This window comes from Coregonus clupeaformis, chromosome 25 (assembly GCF_020615455.1).
Source record: "Coregonus clupeaformis isolate EN_2021a chromosome 25, ASM2061545v1, whole genome shotgun sequence".
Taxonomy (NCBI): Eukaryota; Metazoa; Chordata; class Actinopteri; order Salmoniformes; family Salmonidae; genus Coregonus; species Coregonus clupeaformis.
This window is the reverse complement of record NC_059216.1, coordinates 1,047,918-1,070,310: the sequence shown is the minus strand read 5'-3', so window position 1 is coordinate 1,070,310 and position 22,393 is coordinate 1,047,918. Positions and strand designations below refer to the sequence as shown.

Genomic DNA, 22,393 nt, shown 5'->3' with positions numbered 1-22,393 from the left:
GGATCACCGGCTAGTTGAGGTAGTTGAGGTAATATGTACATGTGGGTAGAGTTAAAGTGACTTTGCATAAATAATTAACAGAGTAGCAGCAGCGTAAAAAGATGGGGTGGGGGTGGGGGGGCAGTGCAAATAGTTTGGGTAGCCATGATTAGCTGTTCAGGAGTCTTATGGCTTGGGGGTAGAAGCTGTTGAGAAGTCTTTTGGACCTAGACTTGGCACTCCGGTACCGCTTGCCGTGCGGTAGCAGAGAGAACAATCTATGACTAGGGTGGCTGGAGTCTTTGACAATTTTGAGGGCCTACCTCTGACACCGCCTGGTATAGAGGTCCTGGATGGCAGGAAGCTTGGCCCCAGTGATGTACTGGGCCGTACGCACTACCCTCTGTAGTGCCTTGTGGTCGGAGGCCGAGCAGTTGCCATACCAGGCGGTGATGCAACCAGTCAGGATGCTCTCGATGGTGCAGCCGTAGAATCTTTTGAGGATCTGAGGACCCATGCCAAATCTTTTCAGTCTCCTGAGGGGGAATAGGCTTTGTCGTGACCTCTTTACAACTGTCTTGGTGTGTTTGGACCATGATAGTTTGTTGGTGATGTGGACACCAAGGAACTTGAAGCTCTCAACCTGTTCCACTACAGCCCCGTCGATGAGAATGGGGGCGTGCTCATTCCTCTTTTTTTTCCTGTAGTCCACAATCATCTCCTTTGTCTTGGTCACGTTGAGGGAGAGGTTGTTATCCTGGCACCACACGGCCAGGTCTCTGACCTCCTCCCCATAGGCTGTCTCATCGTTATCGGTGATCAGGCCTACCACTGTTTTGTAGTCGGCAAACTTAATGATGGTGTTGGAATCGTGCCTGACCATGCAGTCATGGGTGAACAGGGAGTCAGGATGTCCAGGATCCAGTTGCAGAGGGAGGTGTTTAGTCCCAGGATCCTTAGCTTAGTGATGAGCTTTGTGGGCACTATGGTGTTGAATGCTGAGCTGTAGTCAATGAATAGCATTCTCACGTAGGTGTTCCTCTTGTCCAGGTGGGAAAGGGCAGTGTGGAGTGCAATAGAGATTGCATCATCTGTGGATCTGTTGGGGCGGTATGCAAATTGGAGTGGGTCTAGGGTTTCTGGGATAATGGTGTTGATGTGAGCCATGACCAGCCTTTCAAAGCACTTCATGGCTACAGACGTCAGTGCTACGGGTCGGTAGTCATTTAGGCAGGTTATCTTAGTGTCCTTGGGCACGGAGACTATGGTGGTCTGCTTGAAACATGTTGGTATTACAGACTCAGTCAGGGACATGTTGAAAATGTCAGTGAAGACACTTGCCAGTTGGTCAGCACATGCTCAGAGTACATGTCCTGGTAATCCGTCTGGCCCTGCGGCCTTGTGAATGTTGACCTGCTTAAAAGTCTTACTCACATTGGCTACGGAGATCACATAGTCATCCGTAACAGCTGGTGCTCTCATGCATGCTTCAGTGTTGCTTGCCTCGAAGTGAGCATAGAAGTGGTTTAGCTCGTCTGGAAGTCTTGTGTCACTGGGTAGCTCGCGGCTGTGCTTCCCTTTGTAGTCTGTAATAGTTTTCAAGCCCTGCCACATCCGACGAGCGTCAGAGCCGGTGTAGTACAATTCACAGTACTGACTCTTTGCCTGTTTGATGGTTCGTCGGAGGGCATTTCTTATAAGCGTCCGGGTTAGAGTCCCGCTCCTTGAAAGTGGCAGCTCTACCCTTTAGCTCAGTGCAGATGTTGCCTGTAATCCATGGCTTCTGGTTGGGGTATGTACGTACGGTCACTGTGGGGACGACGTCATCGATGCACTTATTGATGAAGCCAGTGACTGATGTGGTGTACCCCTCAATGCTATCTGAAGAATCCCGGAACATGTTCCAGTCTGTGCTAGCAAAACAGTCCTGTAGCTTAGCATCTGCGTCATCTGACCACTTTTTTATTAACCGAGTCACTGGTGCTTCCTGCTTTAGTTTTTGCTTATAAGCAGGAATCAGGAGGATAGAGTTATGGTCAGATTTGCCAAATGGAGGGCGAGGGAGAGCTTTGTATGCGTCTCTGTGTGTGGAGTAAAGGTGGTCTAGAGTTTTTTTTCTTCTGGTTGCACATTTAACATGCTGGTAGAAATTAGGTAGAACTGATTTAAGTTTCCCTGCATTAAAGTCCCCGGCCACTAGGAGCGCTGCCTCTGGATGAGCGTTTTCCTGTTCACTTATGGCCTTATACAGCTCATTCAGTGCAATCTTAATGCCAGCATTGGTTTGTGGTGGTAAATAGACAGCTATGAAAAATATAGATGAAAACTCTCTTGGTAAATAGTGTGGTCTACAGCTTATCATAAGATACTCTACCTCAGGCGAGCAAAACCTCAAGACTTCCTTAGTATTTGATTTTGTGCACCAGCTGTTGTTTACAAATATACACAGACCGCCACCCCTTGTCTTACCGGAGTCAGCCGTTCTATCCTGCCGATATAGCGTATAGCCCGCTAGCTGTTTGTTGTCCATGTCGTCGTTCAGCCACGACTCGGTGAAACATCATATATTACAGTTTTTAATGTCCCGTTGGTAGGATAACCGTAATCTTAGGTCATCTAATTTATTTTCAAATGATTGAACATTGGCTAATAGGAATGATGGAAGAGGCAGTTTACTCGCTCGCCGTCGGATCCTTACAAGGCACCCCGACCTACGTCCACGATATCTCCGTCTCTTTCTCATGCGAATGACGGGGATTTGGGCCTTGTCGGGTGTCTGTAGGATATCCTTTGCGTCCGACTTGTTGAAGAAAAAATCTTTGTCCAATACGAGGTGAGTAATCGCTGTCCTGATACCCAGAAGCTCTTTTTGGTTATAAGAGACGATGGTAGAAACATTATGTACAGAATAAATTACAAATAACGCGGAAAAACACACATAATAGTACAGTTGGTTAGAGGGCTGTAAAACAGCAGCCATCTTCTCTGGCGCCATTCTATATTCAGACCTTCTTTGTTCAAAATAAAGATTGGCAATTATAATGTGAGCATATGTTATGCAAGCAATAATAAACCATTGTTATTATTAGCTCAAACATAGACTTTTAGAGCATCAATCTCTTTGAAATCTCTCTGCATGCATTTATCTTTGATATCGTGTTTAATCTAAATCAAGGTGGCGATGCAGCACTGACTGATGATATCACAGCGGGCGGTCAGGATGGCATCTCCTTTGTTAATCCCATGGGGGAGATATTTCTCCAGCCGCTGGCAGGTAAGGCTTTCTCCTCCTACATCAGTGTCACTGGGGGCCAGGAGAGAGGAGAGAGGAGGGAGAGAGCAGAGAGAGAGCCCAGGCCGTAACACAGAGGTCTGTGTCTCTCTATCACCTGACTCTAATTCAGTGGGAGAAGAAGGGATGGGCTCCTCAGGCCTCAGACACTCGTTAACTAATTCAGGGCCTCACGGATCCTGTTGATCCTGGTGCCATGCTGTCTGCTCTTTTTTTGCTGATGTAGAGGAACAGACAGCCCCTCAATTCTTTACGGCACGACAATGTCATTTGTGTCCAAAGCATGTGCCGCCAATGCAGCCCGGAATACAAAGCAGTCCTCTGTGTAGTGACAGACATGAGAAAGACACAAACTAAAACAGATCAACTGACCCATGGCCATGCACTTCACAGTGAAACCATGATTTGTTTAAGAATTGAACTCCAGTGTTTGACAATGTTATGAAGAAGAGAAATAACTCTGATTGCGAAACATCTTCTCTTTTTAGTCATAGATATTGCTAAGTTGACCACTGCTTGTGCTACAGCATTCTTATTGTGAGATTCATGTGGTGATGTAACTTCCTCTGTCATCCTCTCCACTCAGCCATGGAGAGCCATGGAGAATGTGAGATCAAGGTGCAGCTCAACTGCAGTCACTGCCAGACCCAGAGCTGCAAACGGGACGAGGACACTCAACTCATCATCTGCCTCTGTCACAACGAGGAGGTGCTAGCCAGTGACAACGTCACCTGCACAGGTAACAGTCAAGGAAAAACCCAAATTTACTAGATGTGTTTTGGGATCATGAATGCAAAATAAACAATTCTGTCCTTGAGAATTTCACAGATCTGCCACTGTGTTTCTCATTAAATGGTACTCTCATAAAAGGAGAGAAATGGAATGGAAGGAACTACCTCTCTAGTAATCCCATTGTATTTGATACATTGTTATGATCTGAGTGGTTCTCCATCTTCCCCTGCTTAACCCTGACCTCTGACCCCCCAGCAGCCCCTCAGGGCCTCGCTCCAGAAGGCCAGCTGTCCTTGTCCCTCATCCTGGCCGTGGTGGCATCCACCGTGGTGACGGTCATCATCCTGACCTGCGCCAGCCTCACCCTCAGTAAGAGACTCTTCCAGTTCTGTGTTGACTCTGTGCCCTCCACCTTTCACCGTCTGTGAGCTGTGAGCTTCTCTCCATGCCAATGATACTGTATTTAACTTTCAGACAATGAAAGCATCATGAAAAGGCAGGAGCTTGGCATTTTAAACCAAGCTGTGGTTTAATGTTTTCTCTTTGAGGGAAATGTGTTGGATGAGAGTGAATGGCGGAAGTCCATGATTCAACACTGCAGTTAAAAGCCATGAAGATATTTGTAGAAAATAGTACAAAAGGTGGCCTTTTAGGAATTGTTGCTTATATCCTCTTTTGGGAAATCCCCATTGACAAAAATGGGTTTGTCTTGTCAGCCCTTGGGCATTATATTTCTTCCAGATATCAAGCCTGGTAGAGACTATACTAAACTGATTTAACTGAGATACACATACTTTTGGTGGGCGTAAGGGATTACAGTGAGCTTAACCACCTTTCACTCTTGCACTTTATTTCAGACCACAAAATCTAAGACGTTTCTGTCAGAGTGAAGGGGTTGGCTAAGTATTCATTTAGTTGTCTGGCACATTGGGATTGATGGTCCCAAGTATGTGCAATAACATATACTGTTTATCTATTCATGCTTAAAAATGCACATTGGACAAATCTCCACACCAGTAACAATTCTTACCCTCTATACTTGTTTTATAATCACATGGGTTTATTTTAATTCAAGGTGAAACATGGTTTAATCGCTTAATGCTAATGATTGCACAATACACCTGCTAAAAGGAATGATTAGGGAATTAGGGAAATTACTGCTATTAACCTTTAAATTGTACCTTTGATTATTCTGCTTTGGAAACATTGAGGAGTCAAAGAGAGAATAATAATCTATTATACTAATATTAGTGTCTAACCTCATCTTGCCAATTGGTGATCAATGATCAATATCATAATGAATGCTGCTACTGTGTTATATGTGTACTTTATGTGTGCTCATGCTCCAAAAATGTACCAATTGTCTTATTAATTTTTGGGCCAGAAATGTAGGACAGTGAGGGATTATTTTATGTTTCTCTTTGCACTGTTCCCTTTTTGATGACCGTGTGCTGCAATAAGAGGGGATGGGAATTCTGGCAGTGTAGGACTCTTACTTTCCTGCCAGTGCTGATTAAGGAGTGTCTAACCATGGAGTGTCTTACCATGACAGAATGTTACTTAAGCTTTAAAAGCACTGTGGTAGTGACTCATCACTTTGCATAGGCCCGTCGGGATCCAAGCATTACTGCCTTACTGTGAAATGATCTACTCTAATCCCCTATACTCCTCTCACATGGTGTACATCGCTCAACTGTGGAGGAGTTAATACTAACAACAATTAAAATACAGTGTCAGGATATTAACGGTTAACTACATGTGATAGATAACTTTTGTCCATGAAGGCAACAAACATCCCACTGGGCACAGACGTCAATTCAACATCTATTCCACGTTGATTCAACCAGTGTGTGCACAGTGGGATGGTATAACACTTCACTCCACGGTGAAGCTTTGGTGATGTCAGACAAACTGACATCACCAAATATCAACCTTCCCTCTATGTCAGTATGAGATCCTCATATTTAGAGTTTGACTTGTGCACTAACTGTAACACACTGTGCCATGACTGAAGTGTAACTGTACTTTTTTCCATTGCTAAATAAATAAAACCTGTCATTAACACAAAGCTTCACTGTGGAGTGAAAGTCCCTTTGCGTAAGACCACAGAACTTTCCAATAAGCCTCAGAGGAAGTGATATCAGAGCTGCTTCCTGTCTCCAGCACTGTCAATTCAAAAGGCATACTGTACAGTATCAGTATATAGTTTCACTATATCCTTAACACACAACATGCATAACACACACAACACAACACACACACAACTCAACTCAACCCAACCCAAAAGCCAGATGGTCATGCAGCCCCACTGTGGCCCATGGTGAGGTCCCTTCCAGGTGGAGACAGACCTCAGACAGTTAACGTTGTCTCTTCACCTGAGCTCTCCCCCATGTAGGTTGGTAGTCTGTCCACGGCCCCCCCACTCCTCCCCCCGAGCGTCGCGTCTGTCTGCATCTGCAGCTCGACGTCACGGCAGAGGGCACCTCTCACCGCCACGCATCGCCCCCCAGGGCCCCCACCCAGCCCCCCAGGCAGACTACCAACCTGCATCGGGGCCGCGGGCCGCCTCCACGGAGGGTGAGTCCTCGGTCCTCAACTCACAGACTCACAGCTAGTCACTGACTGGACCAGGGGCAGAGGCCAGAGTTTAGAGGACAGACAGACATTAGGGTAGTGTGTCTGATGCAGGGCTAGTGTGTTGTTATGTCTCTGATAGGTACAGTATAGCAACAGTTTGAAGCAGAGGGCTGTATGACAGTAACCAACACTGTCTTCCTGGTCTCTCTCTCTCCTACAGTATACTACCGTAAGAAGAACCAGCTGCACGCGGTCAGGCTGCGTCTCCAGAGCCCAGAGTACAAGCTGAGTAAGATCCGGTCATCCACCATCATGACAGACTACAACCCAAACTACTGCTTCGCTGGCAAGGCTGCTTCGCTGAGTGAGCTGAATGAAGTACCACGCAAGAACATCACCCTCTTCAGGTAGTCCACACACACAGTACAGCTGACTGAGCACTGAGCTATAAGCTATAATGTGCATTACATGATGGAGTGAAGCTCTGGAGTGAAGCTCTTTGTCACCTGTCTGGCTTGGTGTGTGTTTGCAGGGCATTGGGCCATGGAGCGTTTGGGGAGGTGTATGAAGGCCAGGTTCTGGGGATGAATGGAGAGAACACAGTCATGCAAGTGGCTATAAAGGTCAGTTCCTCTAACTTCGGCTCCATAGCTCCTCCATGACTAAGAATACATCAGAACAGTTGAAATTATATAATTCCTCTTGGGCATTGCATATGCATGAATAGCCAAAACCCAGGAGTAGTAAGAAGATGTTTAATATTGATAACCTTTTGACTAAAATGCTAAGAGTAACTAAGAGTATTCCTCCTCTACGGCAGTTTCTCTCTACTTTTCCTTCATTATATGCACTGCTGGTCTGGTGTATTTACACCTGCCTTAAGAAAGGCTCTGGCTGGGATGTGGACAAAAAAGGTTGCCTGTTTGCCTCTGTGTTGTAAGTAACAGTGACGTACAGACCTATAACCTAACAAAGAAGATCATGCTGGTGACCTTTAAAAAGACTCCAACACTGATCTAAAGGTCATTCTGTGTTTCGCTGTGACACGACATGTCTGTTTGTATCACTTCTGCTTGGAAAAATGCAGGATGCAACTCAAACAATGACTGATTACATTATAATCTAAGAGTAGGTTTAAAATGTAACATCATTGCATCATACATACTGTAGACGTCAACATTGTACAGAACATAATTCATTAATTTAGTAATTCTGCTACATATATTAATTCATTCATAGATTTTCCTAGAAAACCTGGTATGAAAATCAACTGTAATTTCCTTGGGTGAATCAGCTGATGAGTGCATGCCATGGGGTGTCTCTCTCTCTGTATGTGTTCTGTTCTGATTAGGGCCTGACTGGCCTGACTGCCTGTTGGTAACTTTCTGCTCCACAGACTCTTCCGGAGATCTGCTCCGAACAGGACGAGATGGATTTCCTGATGGAGGCCCTGATTATGAGGTGCACTAGGCTGGAACACACAGGGCCTCATCTACTTCCTCTCTCTCTCTCTCTCTCTCTCTCTCTCTCTCTCTCTCTCTCTCTCTCTCTCTCTCTCTCTCTCTCTCTCTCTCTCTCTCTCTCTCTCTCTCTCTCTCTCTCTCTCTCTCTCTCTCTCTCTCTCTCTCTCTCTCTCTCGCTCTCTCACTCACACACACACACACACACACACACAGTAACATAGTGTAATGTGTGAGGCAGGCAGACGAGACCCAAACACTGTCATACTATCACTTAGCGCTCTGCATTGTAATCTGCTGCTATGTTTCATTCGCTGCTTTTTTGTAACCAGCTCCCCAGCTGTTGTTAATCATAGTGAGTCAGGTAATTCATCGCCATCGAGGAAACAGCAGCTGGTTGCCAGAAGAAATCTGTCTCGCCTCCAAATGGAGTTCTGCTGAAAGCATTAGAAAGAATCTTTGTCGAGCAGATGCTGTCGGGCTAAGGCAGGCACAGCAGAGTATATAATAAGCAGCTTGGGTTAAATTGGGGCCCGGTGTGTTTCCTGATGATTTAATAACACTAGACACAGTCTAGATGTAAACACAGACGCATTCATGAATATGTAGATGCCACAATACCACATCAAACATAGCTCGAAAAAACAGTCCTGTACCCTGAAGCCATTGCAGCTGGTGTCTGGCCAACTCTCCTAGCCTGAGGTACAGTAGTACATTCACCACCGCTGTTCTTGTGTGTCCACAGTAAGTTCAGTCACCAGAACATAGTGCGCTGCATCGGGGTGAGTCTGCAGATCCTGCCCCGCTGCATCCTCCTGGAGCTGATGACTGGAGGAGATATGAAGAGCTTCCTGAGACAGAACCGACCCAAAACGGTCAGTAGCAGAGTGTCTCTCAACTGCCTCAACTGTTCAACGACCCTATGGGTCTGTATAGGTGTCTGTCAGTAGTAATGGTTTTGTGTGTGTGGTGTTTTTTCAGAGTCAGAGCTCCTCCCTCACCATGCTGGAGCTGTTACACATGGCCAGAGACATCGCCTTCGGCTGTCGCTACCTGGAGGAGAACCACTTCATCCACAGGTTACCATGTCCTCCTACCAAACCATTAACCTTTTGTATACAGTATTCATACTACATAAAGAGTTATTCAATGTTGTTTGTTGTGTGTTTCAGAGATATAGCTGCCAGGAATTGTTTGCTGACCTGCCCTGGACCAGACCGAGTGGCTAAGATAGGAGACTTTGGAATGGCGCGTGATATATACAGGTACACTTAACCACCAGTTCTCTCTGTCCCAATACCATGCTGCTTGCTGCTTCAGTTCAGCATCCACCAAACGTGATCTTAACGCCGTGTGATGTTTCATTTCTCCATTCTGTGTTTTCCCTAGCTGAAATCTTAACGTATCTGTTGGATCATCAATCAATCAATCAATTTTATTTTATATAGCCCTTCGTACATCAGCTAATATCTCGAAGTGCTGTACAGAAACCCAGCCTAAAACCCCAAACAGCTAGTAATGCAGGTGTAGAAGCACGGTGGCTAGGAAAAACTCCCTAGAAAGGCCAAAACCTAGGAAGAAACCTAGAGAGGAACCAGGCTATGAGGGGTGGCCAGTCCTCTTCTGGCTGTGCCGGGTGGAGATTATAACAGAACCATACCAAGATGTTCAAAAATGTTCATAAGTGACAAGCATGGTCAAATAATAATCAGGAATAAATCTCAGTTGGCTTTTCATAGCCGATCATTAAGAGTTGAAAACAGCAGGTCTGGGACAGGTAGGGGTTCCATAACCGCAGGCAGAACAGTTGAAACTGGAATAGCAGCAAGGCCAGGCGGACTGGGGACAGCAAGGAGTCACCACGGCCGGTAGTCCCGACGTATGGTCCTAGGGCTCAGGTCTCTCAGTTGGCTTTTCATAGCCGATCATTAAGAGTTGAAAACAGCAGGTCTGGGACAGGTAGGGGTTTCGTAACCGCAGGCAGAACAGTTGAAACTGGAATAGCAGCAAGGCCAGGCGGACTGGGGACAGCAAGGTGTCAGCATGACCGGTAGTCCTGACGTATGGTCCTAGGGCTCAGGTTCTCAGAGAGAAGAGAGAACGAGAGAATTAGAGAGAGCATACTTAAATTCACACAGGACACTGGATAAGACAGGAGAAGTACTCCAGGTATAACCAACTAACCCCAGCCCCCCGACACATAAACTACTGCAGCATAAATACTGGAGGCTGAGACAGGAGCGGTCCGGAGACACTGTGGCCCCATCCGAAGAAACCCCGGACAGGGCCAAACAGGAAGGATATAACCCCACCCACTCTGCCAAAGCACAGCCCCCGCACCACTAGAGGGATATCCTCAACCACCAACTTACAATCCTGAGACAAGGCCGAGTATAGCCCACAGAGGTCTCCACCACAGCACAAACCAAGGGGGGCGCCAACCCAGACAGGAAGATCACGTCAGTAACTCAACCCACTCAAGTGACGCACCCCTCCTAGGGACGGCATGAAAGAGCACCAGCAAGCCAGTGACTCAGCCCCTGTAACAGGGTTAGAGGCAGAGAACCCCAGTGGAGAGAGGGGAACCGGCCCGGCAGAGACAGCAAGGGCTGTTCGTTGCTCCAGAGCCTTTCCGTTCACCTTCACACTCCTGGGCCAGACTACACTCAATCATATGACCTACTGAAGAGATAAGTCTTCAGTAAAGACTTAAAGGTTGAGACCGAGTCTGCGTCTCTCACATGGGTAGGCAGACTGTTCCATAAAAATGGAGATCTATAGGAGAAAGCCCTGCCTCCCGCTGTTTGCTTAGAAATTCTAGGGACAATTAGGAGGCCTGCGTCTTGTGACCGTAGCGTACGTATTGGTATGTACGGCAGGACCAACTCGGAAAGATAGGTAGGAGCAAGCCCATGTAACGCTTTATAGGTTAACAGTAAAACCTTGAAATCAGCCCTTGCCTTAACAGGAAGCCAGTGTAGGGAAGCTAGCACTGGAGTAATATGATCAAATTTCTTGGTTCTAGTCAGGATTCTAGCAGCCGTATTTAGCACTAACTGAAGTTTATTTAGTGCTTTATCCGGGTAGCCGGAAAGTAGAGCATTGCAGTAGTCTAACCTAGAAGTAACAAATGCATGGATTAATTTTTCTGCATCATTTTTGGACAGAAAATTTCTGATTTTTGCAATGTTACGTAGATGGAAAAAAGCTGTCCTTGAAACAGTCTTGATATGTTCGTCAAAAGAGAGATCAGGGTCACTGTATATGGATCAGTCTAGTCTCGCTCCATGCAGTGAAGACTCGAGAGTACTATACCCATTGAGTTATAGAGGAGTTTGAGACACTAACCATGACTCATTCTCCTCCACAGGGCCAGCTACTACAGAAAGGGTGGCCGTGCCATGCTGCCCGTCAAGTGGATGCCCCCAGAGGCCTTCATGGAGGGCATATTCACCTGCAAGACTGACACCTGGTAACCCATTCACTCTATTACATGATGTATCCAAACTGTAGTTGAATGACTAGTAGCAGTACAGTGCCTTCAGAAAGTATTCATACCCCTTGACTTATTCCACATTTTGTTGTGTTACAGCCTGATTTTTTTTCTCAACCATCTACACACAATGACAAAGTGAAAACATGTTTTTAGAAATGTTTGCTAATATATTGAAAATGAAATACAGAAATATCTCATTGACATAAGTATTCACACCCCTTTGCAATGACACTCCAAATTGAGCTCAGGTGCATCCAATTTCCTTTGATCATCCTTGAGATCAACTTAATTGGGTCCACCTGTGGCCAACTCAATTGTTTGGACATGATTTAGAAAGAAACACACCTGTCTATATAAGGTCCCACAGTTGACAGTGCATGTCAGGAGCAGAGTGGTCTCCATCATTGGGAAATGGTAAAAATATGGAACTACCCAGACTCTGCCTAGAGCTGGCCGTTCGACCAAACTGAGCAACCGGGCAAGAAGGACCTTGGTCAGGGAGGTGACCAAGAACCCAATGACCACTCTGACAGAACTACAGAGTTATTTTGCTGAGATGGGAAAACCTGCCAGAAGCACAACAGTCTCTACACCACTTCACCAATCTGGGTTTTATGGGAGAGTGGCCAGACGGAAGCCACGCCTGAGAAAAAGGCACATGACAGCACACCTGGAGTTTACAAAAAGGCACATGAAAGACTCTGAGAGCATAAGGCAAAAGATTTAGTGGTCTGATGAGACAGAAATTGAATTACCGGTCTAACACAATCCCTACTGTGAAGCATGTTGGTGCCAGCATCAATCCCCGCCTTATCTTAGCTCATTGGTCACCATAGCAACACCCACCCGTAGTATGCGCTCCAGCAGGTATATCTCACTGGTCATCCCCAAAGCCAACACCTCCTTTGGCCGCCATTCCTTCCAGTTCTCTGCTGCCAATGACTGGAACAAATTGCAAAAATCTCTGAAGCTGGAGACACTTATCTCCCTCACTAACTTTAAGTATCAGTTGTCAGAGCACCTTACAGATCACTGCACCTGTACACAGCCCATCTGAAATTAGCCCACCCAACTACCTCATCCCTATATTGTTATTTATTTTGCTCATTTGCACCCCAGTATCTCTATTTGCACATCATCTCTTGCACGTCTATCATTCCAGTGTTAATACTAATTGTAATTATTTTGCACTATAGGCTATTTATTGCCTTACCTCCATAACTTGCTACATTTGCACACACTGTATATATATTTTCTGTTGTATTTTTGACTTTATGTTTTGTTTTACCCCATATGTAACTCTGTGTTGTTGTTTTTATCGCCCTGCTTTGCTTTATCTTGGCCAGGTCGCAGTTGTAAATGAGAACTTGTTCTCAACTGGCTTACCTGGTTAAATAAAGGTGAAATAAAATAAAAAAATTAAAATGCTATAGGGATACTTTTCAGAGGCAGGGACTGGGAGACTGGTAAGGATAGAGGGAATAATGCATGGAGCCAAATACATGGAAATACAGAGTGAAAACGACAATCAAATCAAATGGTATTTGTCACATGCGCCGAATACAACAGGTGTATGTCACGAACGTTGAGAGACGGGTCGGACCAAGGTGCAGTGTGAAAAGCGTACATGTTTATTAACTAAATAAACATTCAACAAAACAAGAAACAACGTAAACGTGAAGTCCTCAGGTGAAGTACACATACAAACCTAAACGGAATAAGATCCCACAATACACAGTAGGCAATGGGCTACTTAAGTATGATCCCCAATCAGAGACAACGAGCGACAGCTGCCTCTGATTGGGACTCACACCCAACCAAACCTAGAAATACACATCTAGATCCTAAACATAGAAATTCTAACATAGATCCTCACGCCCTGACCAAACCAACTAAAGACAACCGGCCTCTCAAGGCCAGGGCGTGACAGTACCCCCAAAGGTGCGTACTCCGGCCGCACCAACCTGACTCATTAGGGGAGGGTCCGGGTGGGCATTCAGCCTCGGAGGCGAATCCTGCTCCGGGCGTGACGACCTCTCCCTCTCTGCCTCCCCGTTGCGCCCCTGATCTGGTCTGGACCTCGGCGCGATGCTTCCCCTCTCCTTCCTCCCACAATGCACCAAGCCCTGTCTGGACCCTGGTGTGGGAGACCCCGAACCTGGAGAGGGGCTGACGTCTGGGCCTGGATCGGCAATCCTCCCGCGATGCACCAAGCCCTGTTTGGACCCTGGTGTGGGAGACCCCGAACCTGGAGAGGGGCTGACGTCTGGGCCTGGATCGGCAATCCCCCCACGATGCACCAAGCCCTGTCTGGACGCTGGTGTGGGAGACCCCGAACCTGGAGAGGGGCTGACGTCTGGGCCTGGATCGGCAATCCTCCCGCGATGCACCAAGCCCTGTTTGGACCCTGGTGTGGGAGACCCCGAACCTGGAGAGGGGCTGACGTCTGGGCCTGGATCGGCAATCCCCCCACGATGCACCAAGCCCTGTCTGGACCCTGGTGTGGGAGACCCCGAACCTGGAGAGGGGCTGACGTCTGGGCCCGTATCGTCAATCCTCCCGCGATGCACCAAGCCCTGTCTGAACCCTGGTGTGGGAGACCCTGAACCTGGAGAGGGGCTGACGTCTGGGCCCGGATCGGCAATCCTCCCGCGATGCACCAAGCCCTGTCTGAACCCTGGTGTGGGAGACCCCGACCCTGGAGAGGGGCTGACTTCTGGGTCTGGAGTGGAGCCGCTGACCGGAGCAGAACTGGGCACCGGTGGAGCGGACTGCTCTGGCTCCGGAGTGGAGCCGCTGACCGGAGCTGAACTGGACCCCGGTGGAGCGGACTGCTCTGGCTCCGGAGTGGCGCCGCTGACCGGAGCAGGACTGGACCCCGGTGGAGCGGACTGCTCTGGCTCCGGAGTGGAGCCGCTGACCGGAGCTGGACTGGGCACCGGTGGAGCGGACTGCTCTGGCTCCGGAGTGGAACCGCTGACCGGAGCTGGATCAGGCACCAGTGGAGCGGATTGCTCTGGCTCCGGAGTGGATCCGCTGACCGGAGCTGAACTGGGCACCGGTGGAGCGGACTGCTCTGCCTCCGGATTAGAGCCGCTGACCGTTGCTGGACCAGGCACCGGTGGAACAGGCCGGGCCGGACTGGCGACACGCACCACTGGTCTGGTGCGAGGAGCAGGAACGGGCCAGGCCGGACTGGAGACACGCACCACAGGTCTGATGCGAGGAGAAGGAACGGGCCAGGCCGGACTGGAGACACACACCACAGGTCTGGTGCGAGGAGAAGGAACGGGCCGGGCCGGACTGGGGACACGCACCACAGGTCTGGTGCGAGGAGCAGGAACAGGCCGGGCCGGACTGGGAACACGCACCACTGGCCTGGTGCGGGGAGCAGGTACGGGCCGTACTGGACTGGTGAGGTGCACTGGTGACACAGTGCGTAGAACCGGAGCAGGATATACTGGACCGTGGAGGCGTACTGGAGGTCTGGAGTGTACAGCTGGCACAACCCGTCCTGGCTGGATGCCCACTTTCACACGGCACGTGCGGGGCGCTGGCACAGGACGCACTAGGCTGTGAACGCGCACTGGCAACACAGTGCGTATCTCTGCATACCTAGGTTCCTCTATGAACACACGCTCCGTCTGTTGCCTGACCAGCTCCTCTCTCCTTGCTTCCACTACTTCCTTCTCCCTTTGAGCCTCCTGTAGCGCCTCCCTCTGAACGGATAACTCCTGCTCCCTCTGAGCTAACAGCCCCCGTAACGTGGTGGCCTCCTCTCTCAGACTCTCGATCCGCAGGTCTTGGAGGACCTTTAAAATAGCGGCCTCCTCCTCTCTAGTCAGCCCTTTCACGGCCTCCTGCTGTCTCATCGTCCACCCCGTGAGCCCCCCCAAACATTTTTCTTGGGGCTGCTTCTCGGACTTCCTCTTCGGCCGGCACCGTTGATGTCGCCGTTGATCCTCTCCTACCCGGGCTTCCTCCTTCATTGCCTTACCGTAACAGACGGCCTCCTCCTCGGTGATTCTCCCCCAACCGAGGAGGACATCTACCAACGTAGCCTCCCGCTGTGTCCCGGGTGTTTGCTCCTCCTGGCCACGCTGCTTGGTACTCGTTTGGTGGGATCTTCTGTCACGAACGTTGAGAGACGGGTCAGACCAAGGTGCAGTGTGAAAAGCGTACATGTTTATTAACTAAATAAACATTCAACAAAACAAGAAACAACGTAAACGTGAAGTCCTCAGGCTATACACATACAAGCCTAAACGGAATAAGATCCCACAACACACAGTAGGCAATGGGCTACTTAAGTATGATCCCCAATCAGAGACAACGAGCGACAGCTGCCTCTGATTGGGAATCACACCCGGCCAAACCTAGAAATACACATCTAGATCCTAAACATAGAAATTCTAACATAGATCCTCACGTGACAGTGTAGACCTTACAGTGAAATGCTTACTTACAAGCCCTTAACCAACAATGCAGTTTTAAGAAAAATAGAAAGAAGAAAAATAGAAGAGCAGCAGTAAAATAACAGTAGCGAGGCTATATGTTCAGCAGTCTTATGGCTTGGGGGTAGAAGCTGTTAAGAAGCCTTTTGGACCTAGACTTGGCACTCCGGTACCGCTTGCCGTGCGGTAGCAGAGAGAACAGTCCATGACTAGGGTGGCTGGAGTCTTTGACAATTTTTAGGGCCTTCCTCTGATACCGCCTGGTATAGAGGTCCTGGATGGCAGGAAGCTTGGCCCCAGTGATGTACTGGGCCGTACGCATTACCCTCTGAAGTGCCTTTCGGTCGGAGGCCGAGCAGTTGCCATACCAGGCGGTGAGGCAACCAGTCAGGATGCTCTCGATGGTGCAGCTGTAGAACTTTTCAGTCTCCTGAGGGGGAATAGGTTTTGTCATGCCCTCTTGTCTTGGTGTGTTTGGACCATGATAGTTCGTTGGAGATGTGGACACCAAGGAACTTGAAGCTCTCAACCTGCTCCACTACAGCCCCGTCGATGAGAATGGGGACGTGCTCGGTCCTCCTTTTCCTGTAGTCCACAATCATCTCCTTTGTCTTGGTCACGTTGAGGAAGAGGTTGTTATTTACATTTACATTTTAGTCATTTAGCAGACGCTCTTATCCAGAGCGACTTACAGTTAGTGAATACATATTTTTTATTTTTTTCATACTGGTCCCCCGTGGGAATCGAACCCACAACCCTGGCATTGCAAACACCATGCTCTATCAACTGAGCTACATCCCTGCCGGCCATTCCCTCCCCTACCCTGGACAACGCTAGGTCAATTGTGCGCTGCCCATGAGTCTCCCGGTCGCGGCTGGCTGCGACAGAGCCTGGATTCGAACCAGGATCTCTAGTGGCACAGCTAGCACTGCAATGCAGTGCCTTAGACCACTGCGCCACTCAGGAGACCAGTTATCCTGGCACAACACGGCCAGGTCTCTGACCTCCTCCCTATAGACTGTCTCATCGTTGTCGGTGATCAGGCCTACCACTGTTGTGTTGTCGGCAAACTTAATGATGGTGTTGGAGTCGTGCTTGGCTCTGCAGTCATGGGTGAACAGGGAGTACAGGAGGGGACTAAGCATGCACCCCTGAGGGGCCCCCATGTTGAGGATCAGCGTGGCAGATGTGTTGTTACCTACTCTTACCACCTGGGGGCGGCCCGTCAGGAAGTCCAGGATCCAGTTGCAGAGGGAGGTGTTTAGTCCCAGGGTCCTTAGCTTAGTGATGAGCTTTGAGGGCACTATGGTGTTGAACGCTGAGCTGTAGTCAATGAATAGCATTCTCACATAGGTGTTCCTTTTGTCCAGGTGGGAAAGGGCAGTGTGGAGTGCAATAGAGATTGCATCATCTGTGGATCTGTTGGGGCGGTATGCAAATTGGAGTGGGTCTAGGGTTTCTGGGATAATGGTGTTGATGTGAGCCATGACCAGCCTTTCAAAGCACTTTATGATGATTTACGTTCCAACAGGACAATGACCCCAAGCATACATCGAAAGCAACACTTGAATGGCTTCAGAACAAGAATGTGAAAGACCTTGAGTGGCCCAGACTTGAATGCCATTGAAAATGTGTGGAAAGACTTCCCACTCCCCATCTAACTTAACAGAGCTTGAGAAAATCTGAGAGAAAGAATGGGAGAAAATCCCCAAATCCAGATATGCAAAGCCGATACAGACATACCCAAGACGACTTAAAGCTGTAATTGCCACCAAAGGTGCTTCTACAAAGTATTGACTCCGGGGTGTGAATACTTATGTAAATGAGATATTTGTGTATTGCATTTTCAATACAATAGCAAAAATGTCTAAAAACGTGTTTTCACTTTGTCATTATGGGGTAATCAATTTTTTATTCAGGCTGTAACACAACAAAGTGTGGAATAAGTGGAGGGTTCTGAATACTTTCTGAAGACACTGTATGTGTAAATTGGACAGCAGCAGATTTCTCTTATCAACTATTTTAACTGACCTCTGTTCTCCCTCTGCAGGTCGTTTGGAGTACTGCTCTGGGAGATTTTCTCTCTAGGCTACATGCCATATCCCTGCAAAACCAACCAGGAGGTTCTGGAGTTTGTGACGAGTGGGGGGAGGATGGACCCCCCTAAGAGCTGTCCCGGGCCTGTGTGAGTAGATCAGATTGAGCTTATGGAGAGTTAACTCTCTTGACGGGAGTTTATAATGCATTTAGGGCCGTTGCAAGGCAATATGCAGTTTTAGACTTAAATCCATTATTGAGTCTGCTTTTCTCCAACTCTATTCTGTAGGTACAGGATCATGACTCAGTGCTGGCAGCACTGCCCTGAACACAGACCCAATTTCTCCACCATTCTGGAGAGGATCAACTACTGCACTCAGGTAAATAAAAAAATAGGTACTGGCCCACTCGCAGCCAGGGATGCATTTTCTTTACAACACTCACCATACATATTCACCGTTTTATATTCTCTCTCTTTTCTTCCGCCCAGGACCCTGATGTGATCAACACGCCCCTGCCTGTGGAGTACGGTCCCACAGTGGAGGAGGAGTTAAGCACTGTGATCCGCCCTGAAACCCCAGGCAGTCTGACCCCTCTGCTGGTGGCCCACTCTGCCTCCCAGGAGGTCTCTCCCCAGATCACGTCGCTGCCCCAGCCCCACAAGCCCCATCTGCTGCTGCAGAGGCCCCAGCAGCTGCCTCAGGAGGTGGCCTCCTACCGCGAGGCCCTGAAGCCCTGCTGGGCTGAGCCTGTCCCTGCTCCGGGTCCAGGGATCTGCCCTGGTGCCTGGCTTCACCCCGAGCCCCTCAACCGGCCCTGCTCCAGGGACAGCTCCTTCTCAGGCAGCCAGAAGCTAAAAAACAAGACCAAGAACCTGTGGAACCCAACCTATGGCTCCTGGGTGCTGGAGAGCTTTGGTCGGGGGAAGACAGCCCTATCTCATACCAAGTCCATGCCCCTGTCCAGCAGCTCCTCTGCCCCCCAGGCAGCCACCCCTACCTCTGAGTGCAACCAGTCTGGGTGCGATGGCAGCAGTGACCTCCATGCCCCCAGTAGTCTGTGCTCCTCGTCCTGCCAGGCCCTCTCCACTTCCCAGCCCCAGAAGGCCCAAGCAGGGGGAGCCAGTGGGGGCCAGACCCTGGGCATGGACCTGGCTAAGCTGCAGAGCTTCCCCTGTGGCAATGTCAACTATGCCTACGATGAGCAGAGCTATGAGGCAGAGAGCCTGCCCCTGGTGGTGCCCAAAGGCCCAAAGCCCTGCCCCAGCACCAGTGCCAGCACCAGCTGTGCCCCCAGCACCTCTTTCTCCTCGTCCTTCTCCTCCTGCTCAGGGGCAGGCCTGGGTGTGGCCTCCTCCTGTATGCCCAAACTGCTACTGAAGCGCCATGCCAGCTATGGACACGAGGATGTGAGGAGACACACCAAGCCTGAGAAACCCACCCGGGACAGAGACTCAGGCTTCTCTCTGTCTGAGGACCTCAGCGTCACCCCTGTCTAACCCTGGCCCCTGGGTGAGCGGAGCAGAACACTGGAACAGACCCCACACCTCACTGGCAATGCACAGGAACACACTATTGGAGATGGCAGACATTTTCACCAAATCATTTTCACTCCCTTTTTGTCGATTCATTGTTTTGTTTTATAAAGTTTTGGTACTACTGATGATGCGTTGTAGTTAGTATAGATGGTGTGAGAATTAAATGAAAGCCCACAGTAGCAAGAAAACACAACAGCTTAAATATAGAAGGAGATGCTGCTTTGCCTGGAGACAGGTAGCATGTTCTCTTCCTGAGGTGGAATATGACACAACCCAAGAAGGCCGTCAGTGGCACAGAAGCACACCCAAGCCTCAGAGGATTTCTAGGCCCTAGCTGGATTCATCTGCATCCATTCAAATGTGCAGCGTCTCCTCTGGTTCAGGGCTCTTTTGTTAATCCATTCCTTTCTTCTCTGTTTATAACATTACCTTGTTAGGTTTACACTGGAATTAATGACTGGGATTGACTGCTAAATCAATACTGTGAAAACAGATAGGAAGCTCTGGTTGCCTATGCAGGTGATGGTAAGGCAGAAAGGAGAATTTCAGTATGACTAGACCAGAGAGAGTGTATGAACTTGTGATAACAATTATAATGACTTGTGCTGTCTACTGTTCCCTATCTGGCTCATAAGCAAAAGTGAATCTCTTGTTTAGAATTGTCATAGTTATTTTGTAGATAGCATTTACATTTTATTAATACTGTAGTCTGTTTTACTGTATTATAGGCATTGACTACTAATACTTCACCCTCTCTACATGCATTTAATCTTATGGTGACTGTTCTCACTCTTTACTGAAGAGTGTTTTAGAGACACCAAGAGCAGGGAATGTGGTAGTAGGAGCTCCTCTGTAATTTGTCCATCTTGTTCCAACACGGAAAATGTTAATACTACTGACTTTCACCTTGGCTACACCAATATATTAAATACTATTATTTCACATTGGAATTCCTATGTAAACTGGACTAACTCATTCAATTTGTAGCAGTTATACTTCATTTATAACTTCATTTATAACGTGTTTTTGTATATGTTTATGTGTCTTGTAGTTGATCACTGCCATTGGGTCTGCAAGAGCACTAGTGTTTGTGATCTAATACTCTACACTACCTCTTATACTCAGCAGGGGGCAGCACTCTCATGCAATACCAAATAGTTTGTATTTGTATTTCACTAGAGGGCTTGCTTGCTATTTATGACACAATAACATTTATTATTGTTATGAGTTGTTGTTAAAGCAGTAAGGTTGCTGATATACATGTTAGCTTATTACACTGAAATAAAGTTTACTGGTTGCAATAATGTTAGGTTACGATAATGTTATATGGTTCCATTATGCACTTTGTAGCCACCTCAAAGTCTGACGATATTTGTGAATGGAGCCTAAAGGTAGAAAAGTCTTGTCATGCTCTTGACAACATCACTATTACTCATGATTTGTAAATCTGCTGAGACCTTGAGGGATTGTGTTTATTTTAGGATCCATGGGAGCCTATATACAGTTGAAGTCGGAAGTTTACATACACCTTAGCCAAATACATTTAAACTCAGTTTTTCACAATTCCTGACATTTAACCTAGTAAAAATTCCCTGTTTTAGGTCAGTTAGGATCCCCACTTTATTTTAAGAATGTGAAATGTCAGAATAATAGTAGAGAGAATTATTTCTTTCAGCTTTTATTTCTTTCATCACATTCCCAGTGGGTCAGAAGTTTACATACACTCAATTAGTATTTGGTAGCATTGCCTTTAAATTCTTTAACTTGGGTTAAACGTTTCGGGTAGCCTTCCACAAGCTTCCCACAATAAGTTGCATGAATTTTGGCCTATTCCTCCCGACAGAGCTGGTGTAACTGAGTCAGGTTTGTAGGCCTCCTTGCTCGCACACGCGTTTTCAGTTCTGCCCACACATTTTCTATAGGATCGAGGTCAGGGCTTTGTGATGGCCACTCCAATACCTTGACTTTGTTGTCCTTAAGCCATTTTGCCACAACTTTGGAAGTATGCTTGGGGTCATTGTCCATTTGGAAGACCCATTTGCGACCAAGCTTTAACTTCCTGACGTCTTGAGATGTTGCTTCAATATATCCACATAATTTTCCTTCGTCATGATGCCATCTATTTTGTGAAGTGCACCAGTCCCTCCTGCAGCAAAGCACCCCCACAGCATGATGCTGCTTCCCCCGTGCTTCACGGTTGGGATGGTGTTCTTCGGCTTGCAAGCCACCCCCTTTTTTGTCCAAACATAACGATGGTCATTACGGCCCAAAAGTTATATTTTTGTTTCATCAGACCAGAGGACATTTCTCCAAAAAGTACAATCTTTGTCCCCATGTGCAGTTGCAAACCATAGTCTGGCTTTTTTATGGCGGTTTTGGAGCAGTGGCTTCTTCCTTGCTGAGCGGCCTTTGAGGTTATGTCGATATAGGACTCGTTTTACTGTGGATATAGATACTTTTGCACCTGTTTCCTCCAGCATCATCTCTAGGAGACAGAACGCATCTCCTTCCTGAGCGGTATGACGGCTGCGTGGTCCCATGGTGTTTATACTTGCGTACTATTGTTTGTACAGATGAACGTGGTACCTTCAGGCATTTGGAAATTGCTCCCAAGGATGAACCAGACTTGTGGAGGTCTACCATTTTTTTTTCTGATGTCTTGGGTGATTTCTTTTGATTTTCCCATGATGTCAAGCAAAGAGGCACTGAGTTTGAAGGTAGACCTTGAAATACATCCACAGGTACACCTCCAATTGACTCAAATTATGTCAATTAGCCTATCAGAAGCTTCTAAAACCATGACATCATTTTCTGGAATTTTCCAAGCTG

The 22,393-nt window shown here is 47.8% G+C and overlaps 1 protein-coding gene across 1 annotated transcript in view; it reads left to right on the top strand.

Annotated features, from left to right (window-relative positions):
* The window catches only part of LOC121539139 (leukocyte tyrosine kinase receptor-like), a 133,089-nt gene extending 111,962 nt beyond the window's left edge, over nucleotides 1-21,127 (top strand). The window contains exons 17-29 of the mRNA XM_041847412.2: nucleotides 3,155-3,253; nucleotides 3,858-4,010; nucleotides 4,259-4,372; nucleotides 6,801-6,987; nucleotides 7,113-7,203; nucleotides 7,977-8,041; nucleotides 8,786-8,915; nucleotides 9,022-9,119; nucleotides 9,213-9,305; nucleotides 11,411-11,512; nucleotides 18,041-18,175; nucleotides 18,317-18,407; nucleotides 18,518-21,127. Of these exons, the coding sequence (XP_041703346.2) occupies nucleotides 3,155-3,253; nucleotides 3,858-4,010; nucleotides 4,259-4,372; nucleotides 6,801-6,987; nucleotides 7,113-7,203; nucleotides 7,977-8,041; nucleotides 8,786-8,915; nucleotides 9,022-9,119; nucleotides 9,213-9,305; nucleotides 11,411-11,512; nucleotides 18,041-18,175; nucleotides 18,317-18,407; nucleotides 18,518-19,525 (2,366 nt within the window). The 3' untranslated portion in view covers nucleotides 19,526-21,127. The remainder of the gene's footprint in view (nucleotides 1-3,154; nucleotides 3,254-3,857; nucleotides 4,011-4,258; nucleotides 4,373-6,800; nucleotides 6,988-7,112; nucleotides 7,204-7,976; nucleotides 8,042-8,785; nucleotides 8,916-9,021; nucleotides 9,120-9,212; nucleotides 9,306-11,410; nucleotides 11,513-18,040; nucleotides 18,176-18,316; nucleotides 18,408-18,517) is intronic.
* Nucleotides 21,128-22,393: the final 1,266 nt, after the last annotated feature.